The sequence below is a fragment of the Urocitellus parryii genome, chromosome 5 (assembly GCF_045843805.1).
Source record: "Urocitellus parryii isolate mUroPar1 chromosome 5, mUroPar1.hap1, whole genome shotgun sequence".
In the NCBI taxonomy this organism is placed as follows: Eukaryota; Metazoa; Chordata; class Mammalia; order Rodentia; family Sciuridae; genus Urocitellus; species Urocitellus parryii.
Window position 1 is genome coordinate 173,028,777 of NC_135535.1, and position 27,938 is coordinate 173,056,714.

General features: G+C 39.7%; 1 protein-coding gene across 2 annotated transcripts in view; it reads right to left on the minus strand.

Annotated features, from left to right (window-relative positions):
- Wapl (WAPL cohesin release factor) overlaps positions 1-17,937 on the minus strand; it is a 77,889-nt gene extending 59,952 nt beyond the window's left edge. For both annotated transcript variants that reach the window (XM_026397019.2, XM_026397018.2), the window contains exons 1-2: positions 17,500-17,937; positions 13,884-14,403 (exon numbers count right to left, since the gene is read on the minus strand). In XM_026397019.2, the coding sequence (XP_026252804.2) occupies positions 13,884-14,382 (499 nt within the window). In that variant the 5' untranslated portion in view covers positions 14,383-14,403; positions 17,500-17,937. The remainder of the gene's footprint in view (positions 1-13,883; positions 14,404-17,499) is intronic.
- Positions 17,938-27,938: the final 10,001 nt, after the last annotated feature.

Genomic DNA, 27,938 nt, shown 5'->3' on the forward strand with positions numbered 1-27,938 from the left:
GCACAGTAGAATAATATTGCTGGGTGAAAGTAAGTGGTATTTATTCTCCAAAAAATAAAGCAACTTTATAAAGAAAAGTATTGGAAGCAACCCAAAAGTGTGATTTCAACCAGGAATTTGTACATAAAGAAACTGACATAACATATAGCAGTATTTTTTTATAGGAGTGCAAGGGACAAAAAGAAAATCATTGGATGTGACATGGAAGTAACACTAAAACATTATTAAGTGGGAGAGTAAGGCAAAAACTGGGTGTCATGGTGCACACTTATACAGCAATTCAAAAGGCTGAGGCAGAAATGTTCAAGTGCCGAGGCCAGCCTGAGAAACTTAGAAGACCTTGTCATCAAAATAAAAAATAAAAAGGGCTGGGGGATACAGCTCAGTGGTTTAAAAAAAAGCATGTTATCACTTTGCAGATTGAAATACACATACATGCATGCATACATCTGACTGCTTCTATTGTTCTGAGAATACTGAGAAAAAAGATATTTTCCTCTTTCTAACTCCACAGTAAACACAGAAGATTTCTATGACCAAATGTGTGTGGGATTTTCCTTACACATCAAGCAAGAAATTAATTCTTCAGGGAACACCAGCTGGGTGTCCTCTAATTCAATTCTCACACCATCCCACAGGTTAAGGGCTCAATCCTAAAAATTGCCCTCCTGTTTCAAATGTCAACCACAAGCCCCAGATTGTTTACTGGTGCTTCTGACCAACTGCTTATAAACTGAGGTTCTCATAACCTCCTCCTTAGGTTCAACTCATTTGTTAGAACAGCTCACAGAACTCATGAGAAAACTTACATTAACTGGTTTAATATAAGATATTAAACAAAGGATAGTGATAACACCTGGAGAAACAAAGTATGAGAGAGGAATGCATTACCCTCCAAGAACCTCCTTGTGATTAGTTATCCAAAGCTCTTCACCGGTCCTTGTGGGTTTTAATGGAGACTTTATTACAGAGACATAATTGATAAATCACTGATCAGGCCACAGGTTATCAAATTAACCTTCAGTCCCCTCTGTCCTCCCCAGAGGTTAGTATTCAGGTGACTAAAAGGCTCAGCAACAGTGAGCTCATTAATATACACAAAGACTCTATTTTGAAGATTCTAAAAACTTGAACTACATGCCAAGAAATTGGACCAAATATATTTCAGTATATCATATATATGCATAGCATATATCAGAAACAATAAAACAAAGACAGGTACAGGGGCACATGCCTATAAATTCAGTGACTCAAGAGGCTAAGTCAGGAGTATTATAAGTTCAAATCTAGCCCGGGGCCATTTGGCAAAACTGTCTCAATATTTAAAAAATTTTAATGGGGATGGAGGACTAGGGTTGTAGCTCAATGATAGAAGCTTGCCTAGCCAATGCATAAGGCCCTGGTTTCAATAGCCAGTAAAAAAAAAAAGGAAAGAAAGAAAAGACAAAGACAAAAACCAATAATAATACTGATTCCAGAGAGAAGGGTGGTAGCTTGGAAAGAGCTGAATGAGAAGCTTTTAGCCAATACCATTAGGAACCAAGTGCAAATAAAAACTCATAAAACTAACAATAGTACAGGGGGTTAGGTACACAGTTCAAGTTGGTAGAGTGCCTGCCTCACATGCACAAGACCCTAGGGTCAATACCCAGCACTGCCCCCGCCAAGAAAACAAAAAAGATATATATTCTAAAGTGAAAATTATTTTAAACGCAAATAAGAGACATTTTTCTGTCTTTCAGGTATGCTCAAAGCTTGATAGTATGAGTATGATGGGGATGAGGAGACCAAACTGTGAGAAAGCTGGCAATATCAATTGAAATTTTAAATATATATGCCCTTTCAGTGCCACTTCTACAACCATCTCCTACCACCATGGTGACACATGTGACATGATAGAGCTGAGCATGGTGATGAATGCCTATAATCCCATCCACTTGAGGCTGAAGCAGGAGGGTCACAAGGTCAAGGCCAGCCTGGGAAACTTATTAAGACCCTGTCTAAAAAGTAAAAAGGGCCAGGGATTTAGCTCAGTGGTAGAGCATCTCTGGGATCAAACCTCAGTATCCTTCTCTCCCAAAAATAAAAGAATGAAAAGTGTAGCACTGTAAATCTTCTGGCTATAAAAGATGAGCTTGTTCTTGCAATACATTTTTAAAGAAAGTGAACAGCAAGTAATTAATTATGGCATTTGCAAACCAGAGAGATTTATGAGTCAGGCACGATGGTGCATGCCTATAATCCCGCAGATTGGGAGACTGAGGCAGGAGGATCCCAAGTTCAAAGTCAGCCTCAGCAATTAAGCAAGACCCTAAGCAATGCAGTGAGACCCTGTCTCAATGTTTTAAAAAATAAATAAATATGGGGCTGGGGTTGTGGCTCAGTGGTAGAGCGCTCGCCTAGCATGTGCGAGGCCCTGGGTTCAATCCTCAGCACCACATAAAAAAATAAATAAAATAGGGGCTGGGGATGTGGCTCAAGCGGTAGCGCGCTCGCCTGGCATGCGTGCGGCCCGGGTTCGATCCTCAGCACCACATACCAACAAAAGATGTTGTGTCCGCCGAGAACTAAAAAATAAATATTAAAAAAAATAATAAAAAAATAAAATAAAGGTATTATATCCAACTACACCTAAAAAATAAATATATTTTAAAAAATAAAAATTTTTTTGAAAAGCAATTATGATAAAGATAGGACAGCAGTTAGTCTGAGAGTAAAGAAGGGGGAAAGGGAACGTGAAAGAGCTTTTGGAGTAGCCAACTATTATTTTCTTAACCTGGGTGGTGCTTATAGGTGATGTTCTTATTCATTAAGCTAAGCAGGTTTTGTGTGATTTTATATATTTTTACTTGCATGCATGAGGCATTGGGTTCAATCCTCAGCTCCACATAAAAATATTGTGTCCACCTAAAACTAAAAACTAACTATAAAAAAAATTTTTTTAAATGAAGCAACTACAGGGACTGGGAATGTAGCTTGGTATAGAACTTGACCAGCATGCACTGTGTTCAATTCTCAGTACCAACACACACAAAAGCAAAAGAAATCACTGATACAGTTTCAGTTACTCATGTTCCAAAAACATTAAGTGAAAATTTCTAGATAGAGCAATTTTTATTTATTTATTTATTTGGTATTGGGGATTGAATCCAGAAGCACTAAACCACTGAGCTGTATCCTCAGCCCTTTTTCATATTTTTTATTTAGAGATAGGTCTACCAAGATGCTTAGGGCCTCAATAAATTGCTGAGGCTGGCCTTGAACTTGTGATTCTCCTACCTTAGCCTCCCAAGCCGCTAGGATTACAGTTTTCCACCACCAAATTGCACCCCACTCTAGCCTAGAGAAGACTGACAAATCCCATGCCATTCTGCCAGGACATGAATCATCCCTTTATTCAGTATATCCACAATGTAGGTACTCTGTCACCTTTCACTCCCCTCCACGCCTCCCCTCATTACCAGATTAACTGTCTTGGTTATCAGATCTACTGTGGGCATATATATAGCAGTGCTTAACTCTTAATCAGAATGCCTCAATTCATCTTATCAAATTTGCATTGTATCATCTCACATCATCACAAGAATGTTGAGCACAGCACCATAAAAGAGGCCACATTTACATAATTTTTATTACAGTATAAGTGTTCTGTTTTATTGTTACTGTTAATTTCTTACTGTGATAAATTAGATGTGTATGTATAGGAAAAAAAACATATTGGGTTTGATGTTATAGAAGGTTTTAGATATCCACTGGGAGTCTTGGAACATATCTCATGAAGATAAGAGGGAACTATTATACCTCTACAGAAAATTAGGACTGGGGATGTAGTTTGGTGGTGGAGCACTTGCCTAGCACATGCAAGGCCCTAGGTTCAATCTTTAATAACACACACACACACACACACACACACACACACACCAAAAAAAAAAAAAAAAGGTGGTGGAGGGAGAAAATACATGTATATTTTTTAAACAAGAAATCATATCATTTGCATTTAAATTTAAGAGGAATATTTTCAGGGTGAGCAATTATCCAACTAAGAATATACACAAGACAAATGAAGACACATGTCACCATAAAAACTAAATGTGAGATGCAATATCAGTGATGATGTGACCATTCATTTGGGGATGTCCTATTTGACCAGCTCAGATAATTTCCCGTATTGTATCTAGGGCCAAAAAGCTACTGAAAGGATATGATTCCAAAAATGTAATATATACGATGAAAATGTCAACTGTCGACAGTGTCTTCAGCATGCCTATGGATTGATTTGAATTTCATCCAGATTCATACACTTGATCTTGATACTTTTAATTGTTTTGCTTTAGTAAGTTGTTTACTTGATCGAATGTTAATAAACATGTAGCTATTAAACTGAAAAAAAAAACTAAATGTGAATGTTTATGGTAGCTTCATGCATAATTGTCAAAAACTATAAACCAACTATAAACTATTTAACTAGTGAATGCACTTGATATGTACAATGAAATACTACTCAACAAGAAAAAAGAATGAAGGGCTGGGATTATAGCTCAGTGGTAGAGCATTTGCCTTGCTCATGTGAGGCACTGGGTTCGATGGATACTCAGTACCACATAAAAATATTGTGCCCATCTACAACTAAAAAAAAAAAAAAGAAGAATGAACTACTGACACATACAACAACATGAATTTCTTAAAGCATTACATTAAATGAAAGAAGATAGACTGAAAAGGCTATACATACTGTATGATATCAAGAAAAATACAGCATTCTGCAAAGATAAAGCTACAGGGACAGAAAACAGACCAGGAGATGCCAGAGGTTGGAGACAGGAAAAGAACTAATCATAAAGAGCACAACATTATCATTATTATTTGGAGTGTTGGAGCTCAAACCCAGGACCTCTCACAATGCTAGGCAGATGCTCTATCACAAAGCTGTATCCTCACCCCTAAGGAACTTTTGAAGGTTATAGAAGTTTTCTACATCTTGATGGTGGCACAGTGCTTAAGTTTCATATAACTTTAGATACTATATTAGGTATCTTCCATTTGTCCTACCAGATTCATTCCCCACTCTGGTCTCTGCCCCAGAAGGCTGACATGTTCCAGCTATGAGAGGCTGAGGTAGGATTCCTGAGCTCAAGAGTTCAAGGCCATCTTGGACAATATACACAGCGTACCTCCATTTAAAAAAAAAAAAAAAAAAAAAAGTCTTATTCTCAGGCTTCCACTGGGTTCTAGCTATGAGGAGCCCCAAACGGACCAAAGATGGGGGGAAGTCCCCATATTTTATTTCTCCAGGCCCTCAACAAAATATTGCTCCTCCTAAGGTGGTCTCCTCTGAGAAGCTCAGGTAATCCTTTGTCTTTTTGGGTCTTAATAATAGATTCACTGCAACTAGTCAAGGTTAGAGCCCCATCCCTTGTGATTTCCCTACATTTCTCCCACACCTTTGAAAAATAACACCTTTATAAATAAACCCTCCTCATATTATCCAATTTGGGCATGCCATCTGCTTCCAGTTAGGACCTGGACTGACAGAAGATGCAAATATTAAAATTATGAGTGAAAGTATAAAGTGGAGAGGCAAGAGGGCTTTTTTTGTTTTGGATGGAATTCGAGATTAAATTCACAGGTGTTCTATCACTGAGTTACATCCCCAGACTTTACTTATTTTTTTGGCTATACTGGGGATTGACCCCAGGGCCTCACACATGCTAGCCAGATGCTCTACCTTTGAGCTACATCCATAACCTATTTGATTTTTTATTTTGAGACAGCGTCTCAACAAAATTGCCTAGGCTAGCCTCAAATTTGTGATCCTCCTACCTCAACCTTCTCAATAGCTGGGATTACAGAGTGTACCATCAAGCCTGACAAGACAAGAGTTTTTTAAAATGTTGTAACTAATGTGTAAACAAAGAAAGTTGGTAACTACTGCTCCAGGAAAATTTGGTGTTAAAGCTACTGCAACCTTCATGAGTTTTTCTGGATCATGATCCAAACTATAAAGTTTGTCACCCACCTCCTCCTGTACATATGTATGTGTCTTCTTTCCTACTTTAATCCAATCCACTACCACCAACAACCCACACAAGTTCCCAGAACTCAGTGATCAACATAACTCAACTGGGGTTCATTTGGGGTTTATAACTCACCTGGGGTTCATTTTCCTACTACTTTCTTGCCCTGATGGTGACTTAGGTATCTTTTATCCTACAGCCCTCTCTACTACCTCAAAGTAGGAAGGTTTGAGGTCACTGAAATATTGACTCTCTTAGAGCTTCTTTATAGAATTACCACTTCTTTACCCCATTATAAAAGCCCTCCTTTTTCTGGAATTGAGGATTAAACACAGGGGTGCTTTAATACTGAACTACACTCCCAACCCTTTTCATTTTTTATGCCTTGAAATTTGTAATCCTCTTGCCTCAGTCTCCCCAGTAGCTGGGATTATAGGCATGCCCATCTCATGCAGCGAAAGTCCCTTCTTTTGAGGCTTGTGTCACTAACCAGATACCGTCTAATCTTCTTAATATTAGTCATCCAAGCCAGGCATGGTGGCACACACATATATTCCCCAGTGACCTGGAAGGCTGAGGCAGGAAGCTTGCGGGTTTAAGGTCAGCCTGGGCAATTTAACAAGACCCTATCTCAAAAAAATGAATAAATAAGTATATAAAAGGGGCTGGGGATATATTTCAGTGGTACAGCACCCCTGGGTTCAAGCTTGAGTATTATCACCACCCCCAAAAGGCAGGTTGGGAGGAGACAAATTCACAGAATGGGTAAACTAGTGACAGTGAGGTTTTAGTGTTACCAACTTCAACTACAGTCTCAATAATACCTAGAAATTCTACTTTCTCACTCTCCTACTTTAGGTAACATCTTTCTGAACCTTTTTCCTTAGCCCCCAAGTTAATCTGACTTTCTTTCTCCCTTTCAGAAAAATCTCTTTTATATGAACAAAACAAAACAAGCTTTCAACCATAAACCACCTTATTTTCCATCCTCCAACCACATTTATCTTTTCAACCATCGTTCCTCCTGTTCAGAAAATACACCATCTGAAGACCCTTCTTCCCTGTTCTTTGGTTCCCATGCTTCAAGGTCCATGCTTCCAATTCTTCTAGAACCCCTTATATCCTCTATCTGCACTTTTTTCCTCCCCTTCAAAAATTTTTATCAAATTGTGTACACTTGCTGCAATTTTTTTCTTACGTCTCAAACCACTCCAACCAAGCTATAAATCCAATGCCTGTTTTGCAATCCTCATTTTAGTTGAGTTTTCAGCAATTCAATTGGATTCAGTTGATCCTTTCATGAAATACTTTTCTGCTGACTTCTATAACATACCTCCTGCTAGATTTCCCTTCTATAGCTATAGTGATAATTTCCTTTTCTAGTTTCTTCCTCTTTTCCTCTATTAAGTATTACAAAATCTTCACTATCAGTCCTAATATTTTTTCCTCTTATACTCTTCCCTAATGATCTCATCTAATCCTATATTTTCAAATAACATTTATATATTAAATTTCACATTTAAAATAGGCTTTTTATCTATCTCAGGAGATCTGTCACAAAAAATAAATAGGAGTAGTGAGGCAGCTCAGTGGCAAAACACCTCTGGGTTCAATCCACAACATGCCCCTCAAGAGAAGTTTTCCAGTCAGGTGCATAGTGCACACCTATAATCCCAGCTACTAGGAAGGCTAAGGCAGGAGGATTAAAAGTTTGAGGCCAGCCTGGACAGTTTAGCAAGAACTTGTCTCAAAATAAAAATTTTTAAAGTGTTGGGGATGAAGCTCGATGGTAGAATGCTTGCCTACCATGTGTGAGGCCCTGGGTTGGAGACCCAGTACTACAGAAATGGGAAGAGAAAGGAATTTTCTTTTTTTTTAAGAGAGAGTGAGAGAGGAGAGAGAGAGAGAGAGAGAAAATTTTTAACATTTATGTTTTAGTTCTCGGCGGACACAACATCTTTGTTGGTATGTGGTGCTGAGGATCGAACCCGGGCCGCACGCATACCAGGCCAGCTCGCTACTGCTTGAGCCACATCCCCAGCCCAAGGAATTTTCAATAATAAGATCTTAAAGTGGGGGGCTGGGATTGTAGCTCACTGGTAGAGCACTTGCCTAGCATGTGAGAGGCACTGGGTTCAATCCTCAGCACCACATAAAAATAAATAAAATAAAGGTATTGTGTCCATCTACAACTAAAAAAATAATAAAAAAAAATAAAAAATGAAAAGAAAAAAAATTTTTTAAATATAGTGACAGTCTTTTTTTAAAAAAATTATATGGCTTTCAATATAACAAAACTAAGTTTATTCTTATACAGCAGCACTTTGAAAAGTGACACTTTGGATATTTCACAGATCTTCCATTTAGTTCAAGTTATCCAACTTCCAAACTATGCTTTACCCTCTATATAATAGGAATAAAGACTGTCTTACATGGTTGTAATTAAGGATCAATTGATATATAAAAGATGTGGTACAAAATAGAAACAGGGGGCTGGGGATGTGGCTCAAGCGGTAGCATGCTCGCCTGGCATACGTGTGGCCCGGGTTCGATCCTCAGCACCACATACAAACAAGAATGTTGTGTCCGCCAACAACTAAAAAATAAATATTAAAAAATTCTCTCTCTCTCTCTTTAAAAAAAAAAAAAGGTAGAAACAGAAGAAATAACAGGTCTCTTATTCAGGAAGTTGATTTGGGTAAAACTTAAAAATATGTTCTTTACACAAAACACAGATCTATAGACAAGTAACTCTTGCTCAAACTACATTTGTAATATATTTTTAATAATCCTCATTAATCATCTGTACTTTATCCAATGAGTAGACAACATCTCATCTCAGGTCAGAAGTTCCTGTCCTACTTTAAACTTTCAGGAATGGAATAATTCATACTCCTTTCTAAAAATCACCTTTAGTTCTAAAAATCAAAATTCATAATTTCCCAACATCATTATTCCTCAAACACTCAAATACTCAGTTGAGTTTTAAGCAAATGGAAAAAAATTATTGGCTACAAAACCAGTCATGCAAATTAAAAGCCTATGCCATAGTTATCTCAGTATTTGGCAGGATATGTAGACTGAATCCCAGCTGGCTGGCAAAGAAAGTGTGCCAGGCAGAAATATAAGTCTCTGCACACTTTATTCTAGATCCAGACTAACAAAGATGGAAAATGAAAGTAGCCTCACATAAAAGGTAAGGGAAGCCTTCTTTTACCTCTAATGTACACAGGCCCATATTTCAAACTTTAAAAAATACCTGCAAATCTCTTAGAAGAGTTAACTTTAGCTCCTGTTAACAGCTATTTCTAATTTTTTTAAAATTTCTATTTATTTATTGATTGATTGATTGATTGATACTAGGCATTGAAACCAGTGGCACTTTACCACTGAGCTAAATACCCAGCCATTTTTATCTTTGATATTCAGTTTCACTAAGTTGCTGACTCAGACCTCAAAGTTTGGATCCTCCTTTTGGAGACTTTGGTCACCTGGACCACAAACTTACACCACCATGCCTGGCTCTAACAGTCATTTTTAAGTAGTACATCTGACTAACAACTCACTGGCTTCAAAAGTAACTGTAATTAGAATGTTTTGCTTTTAAAATTAGAGATTAGATTCAGAAGTATTTGCTTTAAAATAATCCAGAGGAAGCAGGGAATGTAGCTCAAGAACACTTGCCTAGCCTGAGCAAGGGCTTGGGTTCAATTGCTAGTACTGGGCAGGGTGGTCATCAACATCAGAGATAAAGGACAAAAGGTAGAGACTGGTATATAGTATAGATGAACAAGATTTGCCCTATCCTGAAAACTGCTGGAGTTAGATAACTGAGTACATGAGATTCCTTTATTTTCCTGTACCTGAACATTTCATAGTAAAGGTTTTCTTATTGCTATTTTTAAAAGGTTAGGTTTAAATGCCTTTCCTGGCATTCTCATACAGTTTGTAATCTTTGTGCTGGTTCATTTACCCATCAAGCATCTGTTTGGAAAATGGCTACCACTATGCTTTATTACAACGTCTTCCTAAAGTTCCTCTTCAAATTAGCTACAAGTTTCAAAAACACTTAGAACAAAGAAATTTTACAGTATCAATAAATTAATCACATATTCCTCTAAAAAGAAAAAGATACACTTAAAAATGTAATGCCAGGAAAAAAAATAAAAATAAATCTAGGTTGAATAAGCCCTTTTCACTGATGTTATATAATTTTATGGTGTACACACACAAAGGTGTCACAAGCAGGAACATTTCACCAAATAAGATACTTTGGAACTTAACCTGTGCACTTTGAACAAGTTGATAAAATGTCCAATAAGTTCTTAAATAAAATGCCTAAACATGCAAAAGACAGTACTAAGATTTCTGAGACCTAAATAGCTAGAAAAAGTGTCCAAACTTTATCATTATCACAATGGTCCCTAATTCAAAAAAGGTTAGGAAGATGGGCATGCTGGTGGCACACAGAAAATACCAGCAACTCCAGGAGGATCCCAAGTTCAAGGTCAGCCTCAGCTACTTAGAGTAAACCTGTTTCAAATTTTAAAAAGGGTTGAGGATATAACTCAGTGGCAGAGTGTCCCTCAATCTCCGGTATGACACACAGACACAACTACATGAGATTTATAGGCCTCATCAAAAATTTAGGTTCAGGCTCTTAAACTTAACTAAAATTATAAGACATTCTGAGTTAAGAATAGAAGTTATGATAACCTGACAGACAAAATGCAAGCATCTAATCCCAAAAAAACTTTGGTAGACAAAGATAAAGAAAAGGAAGATGATACAAGTGCAAAAGCATCCCAAGGTCTCGGCACCAAAAATACAAAGTACAAAAGCATTCTCAGAAGTATAGAGCCAATTTATAAATATATGAACTTACAAACTTTTTGTAGGAACAACTGATTTGCACATATTAGGAATAGGATGAGGCTACTATAAAAATTAAAAGCACTCCATCAAAGTTTGCTTCTTTTTCTACAGAGGGCTGCCAAGGTTGTTGGAGCTCCGGAAAAATGTAAAAAAAGAGGAAAAAAAGTATGTGTATGAGTGTGTGTGTGTGTGTGTGTATATATATGTAAATTTTTTCCCCATAGTGCTACAACTATTCCCTTCCCAGTAAGGGTGGCTCTGCGAAAAAAGAAAGATGTTCTTAAACATCTATCATCTATTTATTTGTGTTTTAGTATACATTTTCTCCTCACAAATACATATAATAAAGTTTGGATTCATCATCAGTCCCCAGTATTAGCATCAGAACTACAATTTAACTGTTATCTCATTCTACAGAAAACTGCTTTCAATTCCCACCAACTAACTCACAACAGCAGTTTGGAGAAATATAAAGACATTATCAGCAAAGACACATAATCAATTGCTGGCTATAATACTTAACTGCCACATTCTTGTCCCCACTTACCTTACATTCATTCTTATTAGTAGAACCCTCTACCACCAGAGCCTCAGCCTACCACTGTTGCCCTATTCTTTAGAAGTCAGCATACTCAGCCTTCCATGACCACTTCCACCGCTTGCCCAGCTTCATTCTTCCTTCAACCTACCTGCTCCACACTCTGTGAATTAACTATGTGGCAACAGCAAGAAATGACAATAAGAACACTACATAACTCAAACAGAATTAGCACGCTGAGAATCCAGTACGATGGTTTGACAAATAGTAGGTGCTCAATAACATGTTAAAAAACCAATAAATATTATTCCAATTCTGCCACTAGCCAATCTTGGACAGTCACTTAACCTCTTTGAGTCTCATCTGTAAAATGAGAAAAGGGGAGTTAAAGTTCATTTTAAGCCAGGTGTTGGTGGTACACACACGTAATCCCAGGTACTAGGGAACCTGAGGCAGGAGGATCTTGAGTTTCAGGTCAGCCCAGGAAACTGAGCAAGACCCGTCTCAGAATAAAATTTAAAAAGAGTTGGGTATGTAGGTCAGTGATACCACACTTGCCTACTACGTATGAAACCCTGGGTTCAATCCCTAGTAACACTCACACACACTCTCTCTCTCTCTCTCTCTCACACACACACACACATACACACACACACACACACACTTAGCTCAAAGTTCTACGATTATAACACATTTTTAGGAGCTAACCTAGAAACTGTTTTTATGCAGTTTTTTAATGAAAATTTAACCTAGGTTTAACTTATGAACAATATTTCAGGAGAAATGTGGGCAAAGCAGTAAGGACAGACAAATCAGAATTAACCTAGGATTCTGGGAATCAAGGGTACAACAATAACAGCTGACTCACCCTATCATCCAATGGGAAGAAAATGAGTGAAAAAATGCTCAGCATTTTTAGTGAAACTATGCAAGGTACAAACCATTATACTGTTTGATGGGTCTTATATTCAGCCTCCAAAGGACAAATTCATTTTAGGAACTCAGAACTCTATAAAGTTTCATCTTTATATCCTTCCAAATTATGAGATCCATATAACACTCCATTATCACTAAACTTTGCCAAAAGTTCTAGAACTAACTTCCATTTCCAACTATAGTGGCTGTTTCTTTTTTTTTTTTTTTTTTTTTTGGCATGGAGGGGGGTAACCAGGGAATAAACCCAGGTCACTTTAGCACTGAGCCACATTCCGAGCCCTTTTTATTTTCATTTTGAAATAGGGTCTTGCTAAGTTGCTTAGGACCTCACTAAGTTGTTGAGTCTGGTTTTGAACTTGCAATCCTGCCTCACCTTCCCAAATCACTGGGATTACTGGCATGTGAAACTGTGCCTGACTTATACTGGCTATTACTCTATTGCTAAATAGATGCTCACTCTCTCCCTCCACCCCAATTTACTCCTGCCACCTCCAATCTCAGATCTTCTTTCAGCTAACTAACCATTTATCATTTACTTTAATCCCCAAATTCTTTACAGAAATTAGGAGTATAATAAACAATATGAAACAATAATGTTATATGTACATATTGACGTTTTTTAAATACAATCTTGTAAATTAAAATTTATTTATTTAAATATTTTTTTAGATGTTGATGAACCTTAATTTTATTCATTTATTTTTATGCGGTGCTGAGAAACAAACTCAGTGCCTCACACATGCTAGGCAAGTGCTCTACCACTGAGCCACAACCCCAGCTCTAAAATTTATTAATATAGGTTGCTACTGGCCCCAGATTCTTGCTCAATTTGCAAGAGAGTTTAATTCTTCAATGTTTCTATTCAAAGATTAAGGAGTTAATCTTTCAGAACTGGTTCTAGGGGAAAAGTCTAACATTCCTAACTAATCCTCATCTCCTTGTCATTACCATTAATCATTCAAACCCTCTATAATAATAAAAATGAGTTATTATGTAATCCTAACACAACCGAGAGAGATGTTTTTACTGGAAATGGAATTGGGTTTAGAGATTTATGAAAGATTGTTCCCAAAATATACTCTGAATAGTAAGTCTAAAAATATCAATATACCAGGAGTGGTGGTGCACGCCTATAATCACAGCTACTTGGGAGACTGAGGCAGGAGGATCACAAATTTGAAGCCTGTCTCAGAAATTTAGTGAGACTTTAGGTAACTTAGCAAAAGCGGTCTCAAAAAAGTAAAAAGGGCTGTGGGTATAGTTTAGTGATAAAGTGTCCCTAGGGTCAAATCCCCAGTATCTATAAAAAATAAAATAAAAAAGTATTAACATTCAAGTTGTGTAATTAAAATGTCAACCTGATTAAAGTTCTTAAATCTTTCAGAAAATTGTTGAGTCCCCATTAAGCATGAATACAGAAAGAAAACCCAAGTGATACACAACATTTTAGAATTCAAATCATTTAAATAAATGGCTTGCAAAAGGCTCTCTTGGTTCCTCGTAAAGTAAATAAAACTTACCAGAAGTCATTAATTTAGCACAGCTACTTTTGCTTGCATCATCCTCTGGGATTCTGTTTGTGCTCATTTCTTTCCCAAGTAAAGTATCCTCCAAAGGTAAGCATTTATCAGATACAACACTGTCTTCACCCACCACATGACTGATTTTGCTATTAGTTTCAAGTACTGAAGTGACTTCTTCCAGCTGAGCAGCTTCACTAGATTCTGAGTAAGAGGAACCCTTACTCTGGGCTAAATTCTTTGAAGAAACTGGTAGAGATTCATCATCACTATCAAATCCAAAAGGATCTCCAGTATTTTCTTCTTCTATTTTCAGTTTCTTCGGAATTTCTTGGATATCTGGTTTGAAATTGGGCCTCTTTTGCCCTAATTTAGCCATAAATGTGGTCTCTCCCCATTTTGTGCTAAGGGTGGTCCGTTTGTTGGAAAAGACTTCATCAAATTTTGAACTGCCATTGCCTCCTTTCCTGCTGTATGTTTTCCCAAATCTGGACGTCATTTTGACACCTGTTTCATATTCCTGTGGAAAAAAATTTTAAGAAAATATGTAATCACTAAATACTTAACAAGTATCAAACACTGCATATAAAAAATAAGAACTTATGAATTCTCCTGCATAACTTTTCAACATTAAGCACACAAGTCCTTAAAAATTGGTTAAATAGGGGCTGGGGATGTTGCTCAAGCGGTAGCGTGCTCGCCTGGCATGCGTGCGGCCCGGGTTCGATCCTCAGCACTACATACCAACAAAGATGTTGTATCCGCCGAGAACTAAAAAATAAATATTAAAAATTCTCTCTCTCTCTCTCCTCTCTCACTCTATCTTTAAAAAAAAAAGAAAGAAAAAAAATGGTTAAATAAATAAGGGGATACAGAGCACATTTTTCACTTCTATATGCTTCCATGTCAATTTTTTTTTTCTTACAATGAGTATTCACATGATTTACAAAGTAGAAAGCATTGTGACTAACCAACTTTACAATACAGCATCCATATAAACCAACTTATACTGAAATATTTTTTAAGTTCCAAGTGAATTAACTTACTATTCTCAGAAAACACCATTTTTACCTTAAAAAAAATATCTGAATAGGACAATTTTCCCTAACATAAAAATCTAAAGCACAAAATGTTAATTTTTTTTCAGCATCTCAAAAGTTGTTTTTTTTTTTTTTTTTTTTTTAGAGAGAGAGAGAGGGAGGAGAGAAGGAATTTTAATATTTATTTTGTTTAGTTTTCGGCGGACACAACATCTGTTTGTATGTGGTGCTGAGGATTGAACCCGGGCCGCACGCATGCCAGGCAAGCGCGGTACCGCTTGAGCCACATCCCCAGCCCCTCAAAAGTTTTAAGGGGACTAAATTTAGTTCTTTGAAATTTCACAGCACTTATCATATGAGGGAAAAAGGTCGGAAAAATGGTACTATTTTCCCATGTATTACAACCTGCAGCTTTGAAACAAAACTTTGAAAATTCAGATTCTTGATCTAAAGCAATCTGGCCTGTGACTTGAAAAATACTACTTAGATGGCCATGTCCCTTAAGAGCAAGAAACCATCCTTATTCTATCATCCTTGTCCCTACAGTGCTGTGCTCATTTGCTAAGTGACATTTTTTGGAGCTGAAGACTCCAGTATATTACACTGCCCCATGAATTATTACAGAAATAGCAACACATAACCTTTATTTTCCTCTTATTTATAATGACAGATAAATTCACCTGATTTACCTACATAATAATAGGGTACTATGACCCAAAAAAATTTAAAAATTCCCAAAAGTTTAAAAAAATTAAATCATTTTAAAAGACAAGTACTTATTTTTAAGCACACTCAATTCTTGTCCATTCCTTATACTTTGACTTTCTACAGTTTAAATATCAATATATCAACTGTTAACTAGGGGAAAAAAAGTGAACTGCTTAGGGGCTTGAAAAATCTTCATTACTTGGAAGCCTAGAAAAATGGAAATTATATTTTACCTGTACTTTTGAATGTGCTTTGATCTTTACTTTTAATGTTTTCCTTTATTAACTAAAATTCTTAACTTATAAAATCACTGTACAACTTAGTTCAATATATATTCCGTAGAGGATCCCCCCACGCTTGGTAAGAAGCCAATTCTAATTTGACAAAATAACAATTTACTCATTATACACATCTGTGCTAAAAGAAAATAGTTTTCCCAAGGGAAATCTATTTTCCCTTCTACTGTAAATTTAACTCTTAACAAGTTTTACTGTCTTTCTTAAACATAGCCTATTAAAACTATTGGGTAGCTACCAAAGACAACAAAATAAAGTCATTTCTCTTCATTTTTCAAGGATGTAAAGCTGTGATCTGCAGACCTACATTTACATATACACCAACAAAGCTGGAATGTTTTGGATACACTTATGTGGTAATCATCTAAAAATGCTGACTAAAGGCCAAACCAAAAATCCAGACTTGAGTACCTTTAGGCCAACATCAGAAAAACTCATTGTAAAAATGGTCCTAAAACCACAAAGCACTCACTGTTGAAAGTCTAAAGTCTGCAGATAAAGATATGATACAAGAAGTTAATTAAGTATAAGAAAACTGCATTTTTTTGAGTCCATGTCTTTCACAAATACATACTGAAATACTGATAAAATAACAAGTGATACTCCAACATTAAAGAATGGGAACTATATGTAGATTATACAAATTTTGATAAGTTAAATGCTCCATGCAAAATATGAGCACACGGGAGTTAATTATATAATATTCTCCACTTTTCATTGCCTTTATCATATTGCATCATAAATGCCTTAAAAAAAAAAGTTAGGAGACGACCGAGATGGCATTACCTAGGCCTAAAGCACACACAAATTAAAAAATAAGTGCGCAGACGTGTTTGACACAATATTTAAGATGTTACTTCAAACACACCAGCTATCCCGCTCAGGCTTCAAACCCCCAAAGGCTGTCCTAACTAAAAAGCAAAGATTCACGACTAAGCGTTTTCGATCTTCAGGCCTTTGCCCAGCCCCAAACCAGGTTGAATGTTGAGGGAAAGTGTGCTGGGATTTAAAAACAAAGTCCTCACACTTAACCCCCATGCAAACCTAGCACCTTCCCGGTCCTCAATGGCTTCAGGGGCTCCCATGAAGGAAGAAAAGTAGAAGGGGCAAACTGATCCACGCAGAAACCCTCACCTGAGGCGGCGGGTGCACCAGGAGACTGTAGGAGAGGCGGCCCCCTCCAGCTGGACCGTCACGCAACTTTTCTGCTCCCCACCCCCACCGCCCGGGAAGGGGGATGTCGCTCCCGACGCCCCGGAAGCCTCAGCCACCGAATCCCCAGGGTAGCGCAAGGCCATGGTGGCGTCCAGAGCGGAGGAAAGGACGGGGAAAGATCGGGGACTGAAATCAATACGCTGCACTCGGCTTGGGGAGAAAAGTCAATCAGCAGCCACCAGGAAGAGAACTCAGAAGGGGGGAAATAAATGAGGAAAAAAGAGTTTTTCAGGCCGGTCCCCTGCCCAACTTCCTAGAGGCCGGGTGGGCAAGTCGGCGAGACTTCCATCACCCCTGCCTTCCCCCACCCTCCCCGGCTCGCTCCAGGCCTAAGCTGCCGCCCGAGACCTCACTTACCCTCGGCGCCTGGCGGGTGCTTTGGCCTCGGGCCGCCTCCGCCTCTCCCGCTCCCAACGGCCCACGGGCGGGCGCGGGAGCCCCGCGCGGAAGAACAGGGTCGGCTGGTGCCTCTAGATACGCAAGGGGCTCCGCCACCGTCACAACCCGCGACTCCGCTTCGGTAAATAGGAAGCCCGGCAGAGGTGGGGGGGAGGAGCGGCGGCCCCGCAACTTCCCTCCCCGCCTCGAGCGCCGCCGGCCGGGCTCGGGTCTAGGCCTCCCTGGCTGCTGCCGCTAGAGCCAGTGCCGAGCCCGCTACGTGCCCCCGCTGGGCCGCCGCCGCCTCCTGCGCCGCCGCTTCCGCCGGTGAATGGTCAGCGCTGGAGTTTGAACAGGGCCCTGAACCATCTCAACGCCATTTGCGCTCCCGGCCCCCACCTCCTTCCTCCAACAGCCGCTCGCTCCGTCACTTTGCTTCCCACAGGCCCCGCGCGGCCTCCCGACACCCTAGCCAATCGCGCGGCGGCTTACTCAAACCGCCGCGCAGGCGCCGCGCCCCGCACGCTCCGACGCCCGCCATTGGCCCAGCAGCGCGGCCCGACGGGAGTTGTAGTCCCGGTTCGGGAGGTCGCGGTGCTGAGAAAGCTCTGCGCGGGAGCTGGCGGTGGATAGAGAGGTGGTTGCGGGCCTGACCCGCCCCGGCTCGGGAGCCAGTTCCAACTCCTGGCCCCGCCTGGAGATGCAGGTGTCGCGGGGGAGGGCCGGGGGCGCAGTGCAGGCAGCTGTGTCAATCGTTTCCCCTCTAGGGACTCGTCGGTGTCTGGGGACGGTGGGTTATGCAGCTGCGCCGAGTGTGATGGGGCCACCGCTGGGGAGGCAGGGAGCTTGCCACTCAGCTGCCTTCGACGGGGCCTGCCGGACCTAGCCACGGTGGCGTGAGCGGTATGGCTTCGGACGCGGGCCCCCTCACCGATCGGATAGCGAGCCGAGTCCTCCCCGGCGCTTTACTGCCCTCCCTGCAATCCAGCTCTGGAGTTCTCCCTGTCTCCTCCCACCCGTTAGTAGTTGCCCCCAGAACATTGAATGTTGTTTAAGAATGGTTACTAACCTTGTTGGGTTATTAACGGTAGTGTGAGTTTTTTAATATATACAAAAGGATTGATAGCTAAAACGAGATGTAGGGTAAGAGTTTTACTTTATAACGTGCCTGTGAAAACGGAAGGAGAGGGAATAAAAAAGCTGTCGTTGTTTTTAACTATTGAAGTTACAGGATGCATACACATGCAATTGTTAAGTCAGTCTGGCTGTGTGTATCTGAAATTTAACATAATAAAAAGTTTAAAGAAATGAAAAGTGATTGCCTCTAGGGAAAAGAGGAAGGTGGTGGATGATGGAAAATATTCATTTTTCTCTGTATAGAAATTGTTTTCCGTGTCAGTGTATTACCTAACTGAGAAAATTGGAAAGTTGTTTTTGTTTGTTTTTAAGCCTTCAGTGGAGAAACAAGAGTTCTAAAGAGTACCACACTTTCCCCTAGGAGAGGTGCATGATTCATCAGACTCCCAACAATCTTGATGTTTTGGTAGGCAGTTACTGGAGACCCACCAGGGAAATTAGAAAACTATTAATTGCTTTCAGTGAAAGCTTTCCCCCTCTCCACAAATGAATAATTTGTTTTGAATGCATCCAGAAGTTTTGAGAGTGCCCTCCAATATAGTTAGGAAACTCTGAATTTAAAAAAAATAAAAAAATTAGTTCAGACTTAGGGTACAGCTGAGTAGTAGAGTACTTGCTTGACTTTCAAGTCCCTGGATTAGATCCCTGGCCTGGGAAAATAGATAAATAAATCAGAAACTCTGAGCCCTTCCTGTAGGAATTAAGGTGGGTTTTTAGTGTGCTTGAATTGTTTTACTTCAGCATGACTGGATGTAAAATTTATATTCTACATTTACAATTTCCCTAATACTATGTCAGTATTTTCTCTTAATTATTCCAAAATAAATCAATACTTTCTTAGCTCATGGGAAGTTTTAACAAGTGTCTCCAACAGTGGTTGGTTCCCAACTGTTTTATTTGGGTCATATTTCTCTTTTTAAAAAATCAGCCGCTTAGGATCTTGTTTTATCATTTCTTTTGAAGATCACTGAGAGAGGTGCAGGCTGCACTTACTGTAATTATTTAGCTGACTCTGTGGTGGGTACTAATTAAAGGGTAATTATCATCAGAGGCAAAAGGTAAGATCAAAAAGCCAAAAGAGGTGGAGAAGACAGAAATGCAAGATCTTGCAGGAGAAGGGTGCAGTGAATCTTCCAGACCAAAGGATATATTCATGATGCCTGGCCTTGCTAGTGCTAGACACTTGATAGGCTCAGTGATACCGCAGGAACCAAAAGTGGAAGGGTTTAATTGTTGAAAGAAAGTCTCTTGATCCCTTTTGGGTTTTGTGTTTGTTTTTTATGATGCAAGGGACTGAACCCAGGACCTCACACATACTAAAAAAGTGGTCTGCCACTGAACTAAATCCCTGGCCCTTTGAAGCCCTTTTGAGAACTTTTGGTGTTATGGTTATGTTAAGTAATGGAATTTAGTTGTGTCAGATTCCTGCTACTCAAAGAATGATCTCCTGTCAGCAATGAGGCATAACCTGGGAGCTTGTTGAGAAAGGACAATTCCTGTCCCCACCCTAACTCCAGGAATCAAAACTCTGATTCCCCCAGATGATTGGTTTACATGTTAAAATTTTACATGTATTGATTCAAAGTATACCCGCAACACTTCAGGACAATTTAATACTTTTTATTTGGATGAAAGAAGGAAACCAAGAACAGTAAGAACCTAATATGAGAACTAGCTCAGTAGTAGAGCACTTGTCTAGCTTGCACAAGTCCTGGCTTCCATCTCCAGCACACCAAGAATAAAAAATATCATTATACATCAGGTATGAGGGTGAGCTTTCGAGAGGCCCTGTTTGTGTTCCACCCAGTTCCCTCTGACTTATGCATAAGAAAATGGACAGGCTGGCATTTGCTCAAGGTATTGCAACTAAAGAGGGAATCCAACTTAAATATTGGGTACCTATTAAGATATCAAGGATATTCATGAATCTGGTAGAATGTGGTACATGATTTGAGAAATGAAAAGTGTGTGTGTGTGTGTGTGTGTGTGTGTGTGTGTGTGTGTGTGTTTAGTCTATGGAAGCTTAATATATGAATATTCAACAGAGCTGTGCTAGAGCTAACCACCTTTTTGTGTCTCACACTACAAACTAATAAAGAGATTGCTGCCTATGGGGTTTGTCTCAGAGGGAGTTCAGATTCTCCTGACCTGCAGGCTGTACTGCCACCTTTACCTTTACCTCCCTGGTTCCAGAAGCAGGCAGATATTCTCCAGGCATCCCATTCCCTTACTGGATCCTTGAGTTCCAATCAGAATCAGTGAACTGGACCCCAAGATGGATGACAAATGGGCAAGCTGCTTTTCTTGTTTTCTTAATTTCCTCAGCTAATGCTCCATCTCTTCTCAGAAGCCTGAGTTCCCCTCAGCTCTGCCAAATGTCATATATGCTAGAAACAAATCATGGATCTGAGCTAGTTTGTACCATTTGACACTGCAGGTAGCCCTCCTGGTGTGCTTCACCTGAGCAGATTCATAGTTTCCTTTCAGTAAATAAATAAATAAGGCACCTGCTCTGCCATTGCTGTGCCTTTGTTCTAGCCCAGGCACAGGAAGTAGCAAAATTGGAGTTGCCTAATAGACCCTTAGTCTTTTTCTGAAAAGATGTCATAAAATGTATTACAACTTATAGAGTTCAGGTTACTAGAAGTTAAAAATTATCCTATTAGCAACAGTCAGTTTTTCCTTGTCATAGCATGTGGAAGAGAATTTTAAATTGTACATTTGTACACTAAAGTGGTTGTGTTACAAAATCCTACATAATGAGAGCAAGACCCTGCCCTTACTGGCTTAATGCAGTGCCCCTCCCCTTTCTTTCCCTCTACCACACCTAACTCACTGCTATTCCTTAGTTAGGGCCTTTGCACTGCCTACTCCCTCTGCCTAGACTTCACTCCTCAGATACCAACCTGTTTTCATTCTTTGCTTCCTTTAAATTTTCACTTAGGGATTTTTTTAAAATCTTACCTCTTTCCCCCTGCCCCCACCTCCCGCCCCAGTGCTGGAAATCAAACCAGGACCTAATATATGCTGGGCAAGTGCTCAACCACCAAGCTACATCCCCAGAACTAACCCAGCCTATTGTAAACTGTAGCAACAAGTCCATTCCTAAATGCTGGCTGTCCCTGATTATTTTTTTCCAGGGAATATATCTCCCCATCTAACATATCACATATTTTGCATGTTTATCTTACATGTTCATCTTCCCTATGAGGTTACAGATTTTTGCCTGCCTTGTTTTCTGCTGCATCTTTAGCACCTGAAAGAGTGCCTGGCACATAGTAGATACCCCATGTTTGTTGAATAAAGGCATCCATTTGTTTTTACTTCTGAAGGAACATAAGTTGAAACTAACTATAGTTATGAATAACCTGGTGTGTTCATAAATTGTTAAATTTTTTCTGTGGGGAGGGCGATACTTTCTGGAATTATCTTTTGTTATTGCAGTGGACAGTTTTCATTCTGAGAATTGAGAAGATGAGTACTATCATAATCCCAATTACCTTGTTTTCCAAGATAATTGGAATATGTTCTCTGGAGATGTTATCCCTTGGGGAATAAGCTGCTATCTAGATAGTTAAAAAAGACAAAGCATGGAAGGTGGTAGAGCACTTGCCTAGCATGTGTAAGGTCCTGAGTTCAATCCACAGAGCACAAAGAGAGTACACACACACACACACAAATTGCCTGATGTATGTTGTTTGATAAAGATTGGTATCCAGCAACCTCTCAGAGATCTCCTTTTCTGACTTTTGTCTCACTAAGACTAAAAACCCGAATCCTTATCATAGCAAAAAGGCCTCGCATGATCTGGACCCTGAGTACTTCCATTCCTTCCCACTTTGCCAATCCTTCCTTCTGTTTACTGCTAGAATTTTCCAAACCAACTCCTGCCTCAGGGTCTTTGTACTTGCTGTTCCTTCAACTAGTCTTTGAGATATATACAAGACTCACTCCCTCATCTCTTCCAGGTCTTCGCTCAAGTATTTATTTCTCAGTAGTGTTTTCCCTGACCATCCTATTTAAGTTAAAACCCTCACCCTGTCATCCAGCATACCATATCTCCCTTCCCTGTTGTTTTTCTCCATAATAGTCATAATGTTTATTTAACTTGTTTATTTTCTGTTTTCTTCCACTAGAGTATAAACTCCATGAGGGCAGGGATGGTTGTCTTCTGTTTACTATAGGCCCAGCACACCTGGAATGGTGCCTTGCACACAAAAAGTGTGCCATTTTTTATTTGTTGGCTGAATACTAGCATTAAATTGAGCTTTAATTGGTGATCTGCTCTTGTGTCTTTGTTAATTTTTTTTGTGTTTGACCTACCAATAATTGCAAAAAAATACATTGAAACCTCCTCATAAGAGTAATTTTTTCAAATTCTTATTGGGCTCATATAGGTATAGAATTGTTATAACTTCCTGGAAGAATTGAAATGTGTTTTAAATAAGAATTAATTGCAAAAAATGCCTGGATTTCCACCCCTATCTATAGCCAAGCAATATGACTTTGCTGTTTTTCCCAGAATATAGGGTGAGCTTGTAAGTTGCATTTTCCAAAAGAAAGTGGCAGAAGGAAGGTAGTTGTTAGCCTGAACTTTAAGAAACCTTGAATGCTTCCACACTGTCTTTTGGATTCCTGCCTCTGCCAAAAGAACAGGCCTGGGCTAGCCTGTTGAAGGATGAAAAGCCACTTGGTAAAGAGCTGAGGTCATCCCAGATCAGTCAACAGCTATTGGACCCCAAACATGTGAGGCCACCTTCCTGACCTGGCACTACCAAAGATGCATGCATGAGCCCACCTAGGACCAAAAGAACTGCCCTGCTGACTTGTAGTCTCATACCCAATAACAACTAGTTACTATGTTCAGCCTCTGAATTTTGGAGTGGTTTGTAATTCAGCATTGTTGTGGCAATAGATAATTGATACAAGCCATTTCCCCATGGTTAATGCCTCCTTTTTGAGGAGTCAGCCTTCAAAATGCTTTCCTAACTATCCAGGCAATCTAAAGCCTCCCTAATTTCCATCATACAACGGTGGTTTTTGTTTTGTTTTGGTGGTACTAGGGATTGAATCCAGGAGAGATCTACACCCCTAGACTTTTAATTTTTATTTTGAGACAGGATCTCGCTAAATTTCCCAGGGTGGACTTGAACTTTCAATCTCAGTGCCTCCACCTCCCAAGTAGGTATGAGTACAGGTGTGCACCACTGCGCCTGGCAATTTTCTTCACCCTCTCCTGCCGCAGTCTGGCTGGGCACAAATCTCGAGCCACTCAAGCAGGAACAAACTTTATTTCCAAACTCCCGCAAGCGCCATCCACGGGAGCCCTTCCAGGAACACCACACACCAACCCGAACTCCCTCCACCGGAACTTCACCAACCAATGGAAACTCCCCAGGAATCCCCTCGAGAACTCCAAAGTATCAGGCACCGGAGTTGGACAGCAGGGGTCTATATACAATTGAATACACAGGCTGTTTCAATCCAGCATCATCCAGTCACAGCAATTATACACAGTTTAACTTAATTAACATCATCTTAACGGCTGGCCTCTCAACCATTACTTCTGGCAAAATGCCAGGGGCCATTCCAACTCTGCTGTGGCTCTCAACACTCTCCAGAATTATTTATTATCTGTCTGTAACACTAGAATGTCAACTATGTGAGGGCAGAGATTTTATCCTAATCCCTGCTGTATCCTTAGCACCTAGCACAGAACTGCATAATCCAGCAGACATAATCCAGAGACAATCCACAGCTCTGTCTACTAAGCACTTGAAACATACTGGTCTGAGTTGAAATATGCTGAAAATACAAAATACACACTGGATGTCAAAGGTTTAGTACAAGAAAGAATATAATGATTCCTGATAATTTTATACTGATTAAATGTTGAAATGATAATATTTTGATATATTAATTAGAATATATTATTAATCTCACCTATTTCTTTTTATCTTTTTTTTCATTTGGCTACCAGAAAAAGTCTAAGCTACATTTATGGCTTGTTTCATATTTGTATTGGCAGCACAGATACAGAAACTTAGTAAATATTTGTTGAAGGAAGATATAAAAAAATTAATTTACGGGCTGGGGATGTGGCTCAAGGGGTAGCGTGCTCACCTGGCATGCGTATGGCCCGGGGTTTGATCCTCAGCACCACATACAAACAAAGAGGTTGTGTCCGCCGAAAACTAAAAAAAATAAATATTAAAATTCTCTCTCTTAAAAAAAAAGAGAGAGAGCCTGGAAAACAAGTACCAAAATACAATGAGGTAGGAATAAATTCTAGTGTTCTACAGCACAGAAGGGGGACTATAGTTTACAACAATTTGTTAAATATTTTAGAACTAGAAGAGGCTAGCACAGTTACACACCAGTAATCCCAGCAATTTAGTGAGATCCTGTTTCAAAATAAAAAAGGGCTAGAGATGTAGCTCAGTACAGAGAAGAAGAACAACAACAACTAGAAAAGTTCTAACACAGCCAGGTCCCAGTGGCTTGGAGGCTGAAGCAGAAGGATCACAAGTTTTAAGCCAACAATTTAGCAAAGCCCTAAGCAGCTTAGCAAGACTCTGTCTCAAAAAAAGGTGGGGAGGAGACTTGGGATGTGGTTCAGAGGTTGAACACCCTTGGGTTCTATCCCTGGCACCAAAAACAAACAAAACATTTTCTAACACAAAGTGAAATTTTTAAAACTGTTCTAAAAAATAGTCCATTTTTTAAAAAATTATTTTACCTTTGCATAGCTCCTGGAATTATTATTATTATTATTTGTGGTACTGGGGATTGAACTCAGGTTCACTCGACCACTGAGCCACATCCCCAGCCCTATCTTGTATTTTATTTTGGTTCAGGGTCTCACTGAGTTGCTTAGTACCTTGCTTTTGCTGAGGCTGGCTTTGAACTCGAAATCCTCCTGCCTCAGCCTCCCGAGCTACTGGGATTACAGGCGTGCATCATGGCATCCAGCTGGAATATTTCTTTTTTTTTTTTTTTTTTTTTTTAGAGAGAGAGTGAGAGAGGAGAGAGAGAGAGAGAGAGAATTTTTAATATTTATTTTTTAGATCTCGGTGGACACAACATCTTTGTTGGTACGTGGTGCTGAGGATCAAACCCGGGCCGCACGCATGCCAGGCGAGCGCGCTACCGCTTGAGCCACATCCCTAGCCCCTGGAATATTTCTTTTTTTATAAATATTTTATTAGTTGTTGATGGACCTTTATTTATTTATTTATATGTGGTGCTGAGAATTGAACCCAGTGCCTCACACTTGCAAACACTCTACCACTGAGTCACAACCCTAGCCCGGCCCCTGGAATATTTCTAAAACATACATTTGATAAATTACTTATCTCATACAAAAACTTTGGTGGTTCTCCAACTATCTATGGAAAATAAGTTCATACCCACTGTTACTAGCGTTGGCATTTATAGTTGTTTGCCATCTTTTTTTAAAAAGATAATTTTTTAAGATGGACACAATATCAGTACTTCATTTTTATGTGGTGCTGAGAATCCAACCCAGTGCCTCACATGTGTGAGACAAGTGCTCTACCTGAACTATAACCCCAGCCCCTGGTTGCCATTTTAAATACCTGTTTCCCTCCTCCTCCTTTCTGGCTAGCTATATTTCAAAGGTCTCAGGAATCCAGTTCAGACTCATGCAGTCCTCTCTGCCTGGAATATTCCTCTCCCTCTGCTCTTGCAGAGCCTTGAGTCCTACACCCTCCAGTATGTAAATCAGTCATCTTCTAATTCTTGTTCCCATGTGGTCTCTATTAAAAGATGAGTTAGGCACAGTGGTGCACACCTGTAATCCCAGTGACTTTGGAGGCTGAGGCAGGAAGACTGCAAGTTTGAGGTCAGCCTCAGCAATTTAGTGAGACCCCGTCCCAAAATAAAAATAAAGAACTGGGGATGTGGCTCAGTGGTTAAGCACGCTTGGGTGTGATCCCCAATAAGCCGCCCCCCCCACCAAAAAAAAGGAGAAAATAAGACATAAGGCATTGTTATCATTGTGCCTCTTCTAGTAAGATTTTGGAAAGTGGATATAATGAGATATATATATATATTAATCTTAGAAGTGTTGAAAAAGAATTCTGAGAGCTGCAGGTGGGCTAGAGATTAATAAACTTGAGATAGAAACAGTGGAAGTAAAGACTATTGAATGTTCACAGAAGTAGACCTGGGCAGACCTTCTAGGTTAGAGGTAGCTGAATACCTTACAAGATCCCCACAGTGAAGCTGTGTTTGCTGACTGCCTGTCCACAGTGACAGGAGAGAGTTCACTGGGGTGTCTCCTGTTCTGAAAGCCAATCTGCCTCTGACTGTTGCTCACCCAAACCAAAATTCTGGGACCATATGGATTCAGATATTTTATTTCCACGATCTGACTTGGTATTGCTGGGGCATGGGGTAGCAGAAACATTACTCTTTTTATCATTATACAGTGGAACTTCAGGAGAATGTATGAGAACAGAGCCCTGCAGCCTCCCAGGTACACTGTTTTCACCAAGAGAAAAGGATGAGGGTTTTGGGGGAGGGTGAGATTGGGAAGTGAGATTGACCAAATTTGCTAGGTGCTTGTATGAAGGTCACAACAAATCCCACCATTATGTATTATAATGCACCAATTAAAAAAAGAGAAAAAAAAGGTTTGCATTTATTGAGTCTTACTCTTTACCACCTATAGTGCAAATTTCCCTGTATTGTCATTGATATTGTCATTGATATCTCTTCCCTTTTAGGAATGCATTATCCTACCAGTTTGCTAATAAGAAACTTAAAGAATACTATACAAAGATAAATGACTTCCCCAAAGACACCCAGCAGGTTAACAAACCCATAACAGAGCCAAGGTTTTACCCTAGGTCAGTCTTTCTCCAGAGGTCACAGGCATAAAACATTTGTTACCCTGGACCCTGAATCCTCACCCTAACCTAACCCTAACCCTAGGGTTAGGTTAGGGTGAGGAAGAGGACCCCAATCCTTCTACTGTTCTTTCAAGTGAGAAGTCCTAGACAGCCTGGAGGAATTTAAAGGAAGAGGTGAAAGTGGAAGAGGAATGCAGGTGGAGCTCCTGGCCTAGGATATTTTATATCTGTGAGCAGCAAGGATAGGGGGACAAATATCTACTTGGCCAGGCTATCAAATTTGAGGCCGCTTTGTTTTAAGGGGCAATATATGGTTTCCTCCCACTATTACTGGACAGAGAAGGAGTTTTTCTCCCAAAAGCTAGCTTTCCTCCCTCCCCAGTGTTCCTCAGCTGGGCCAAGGGA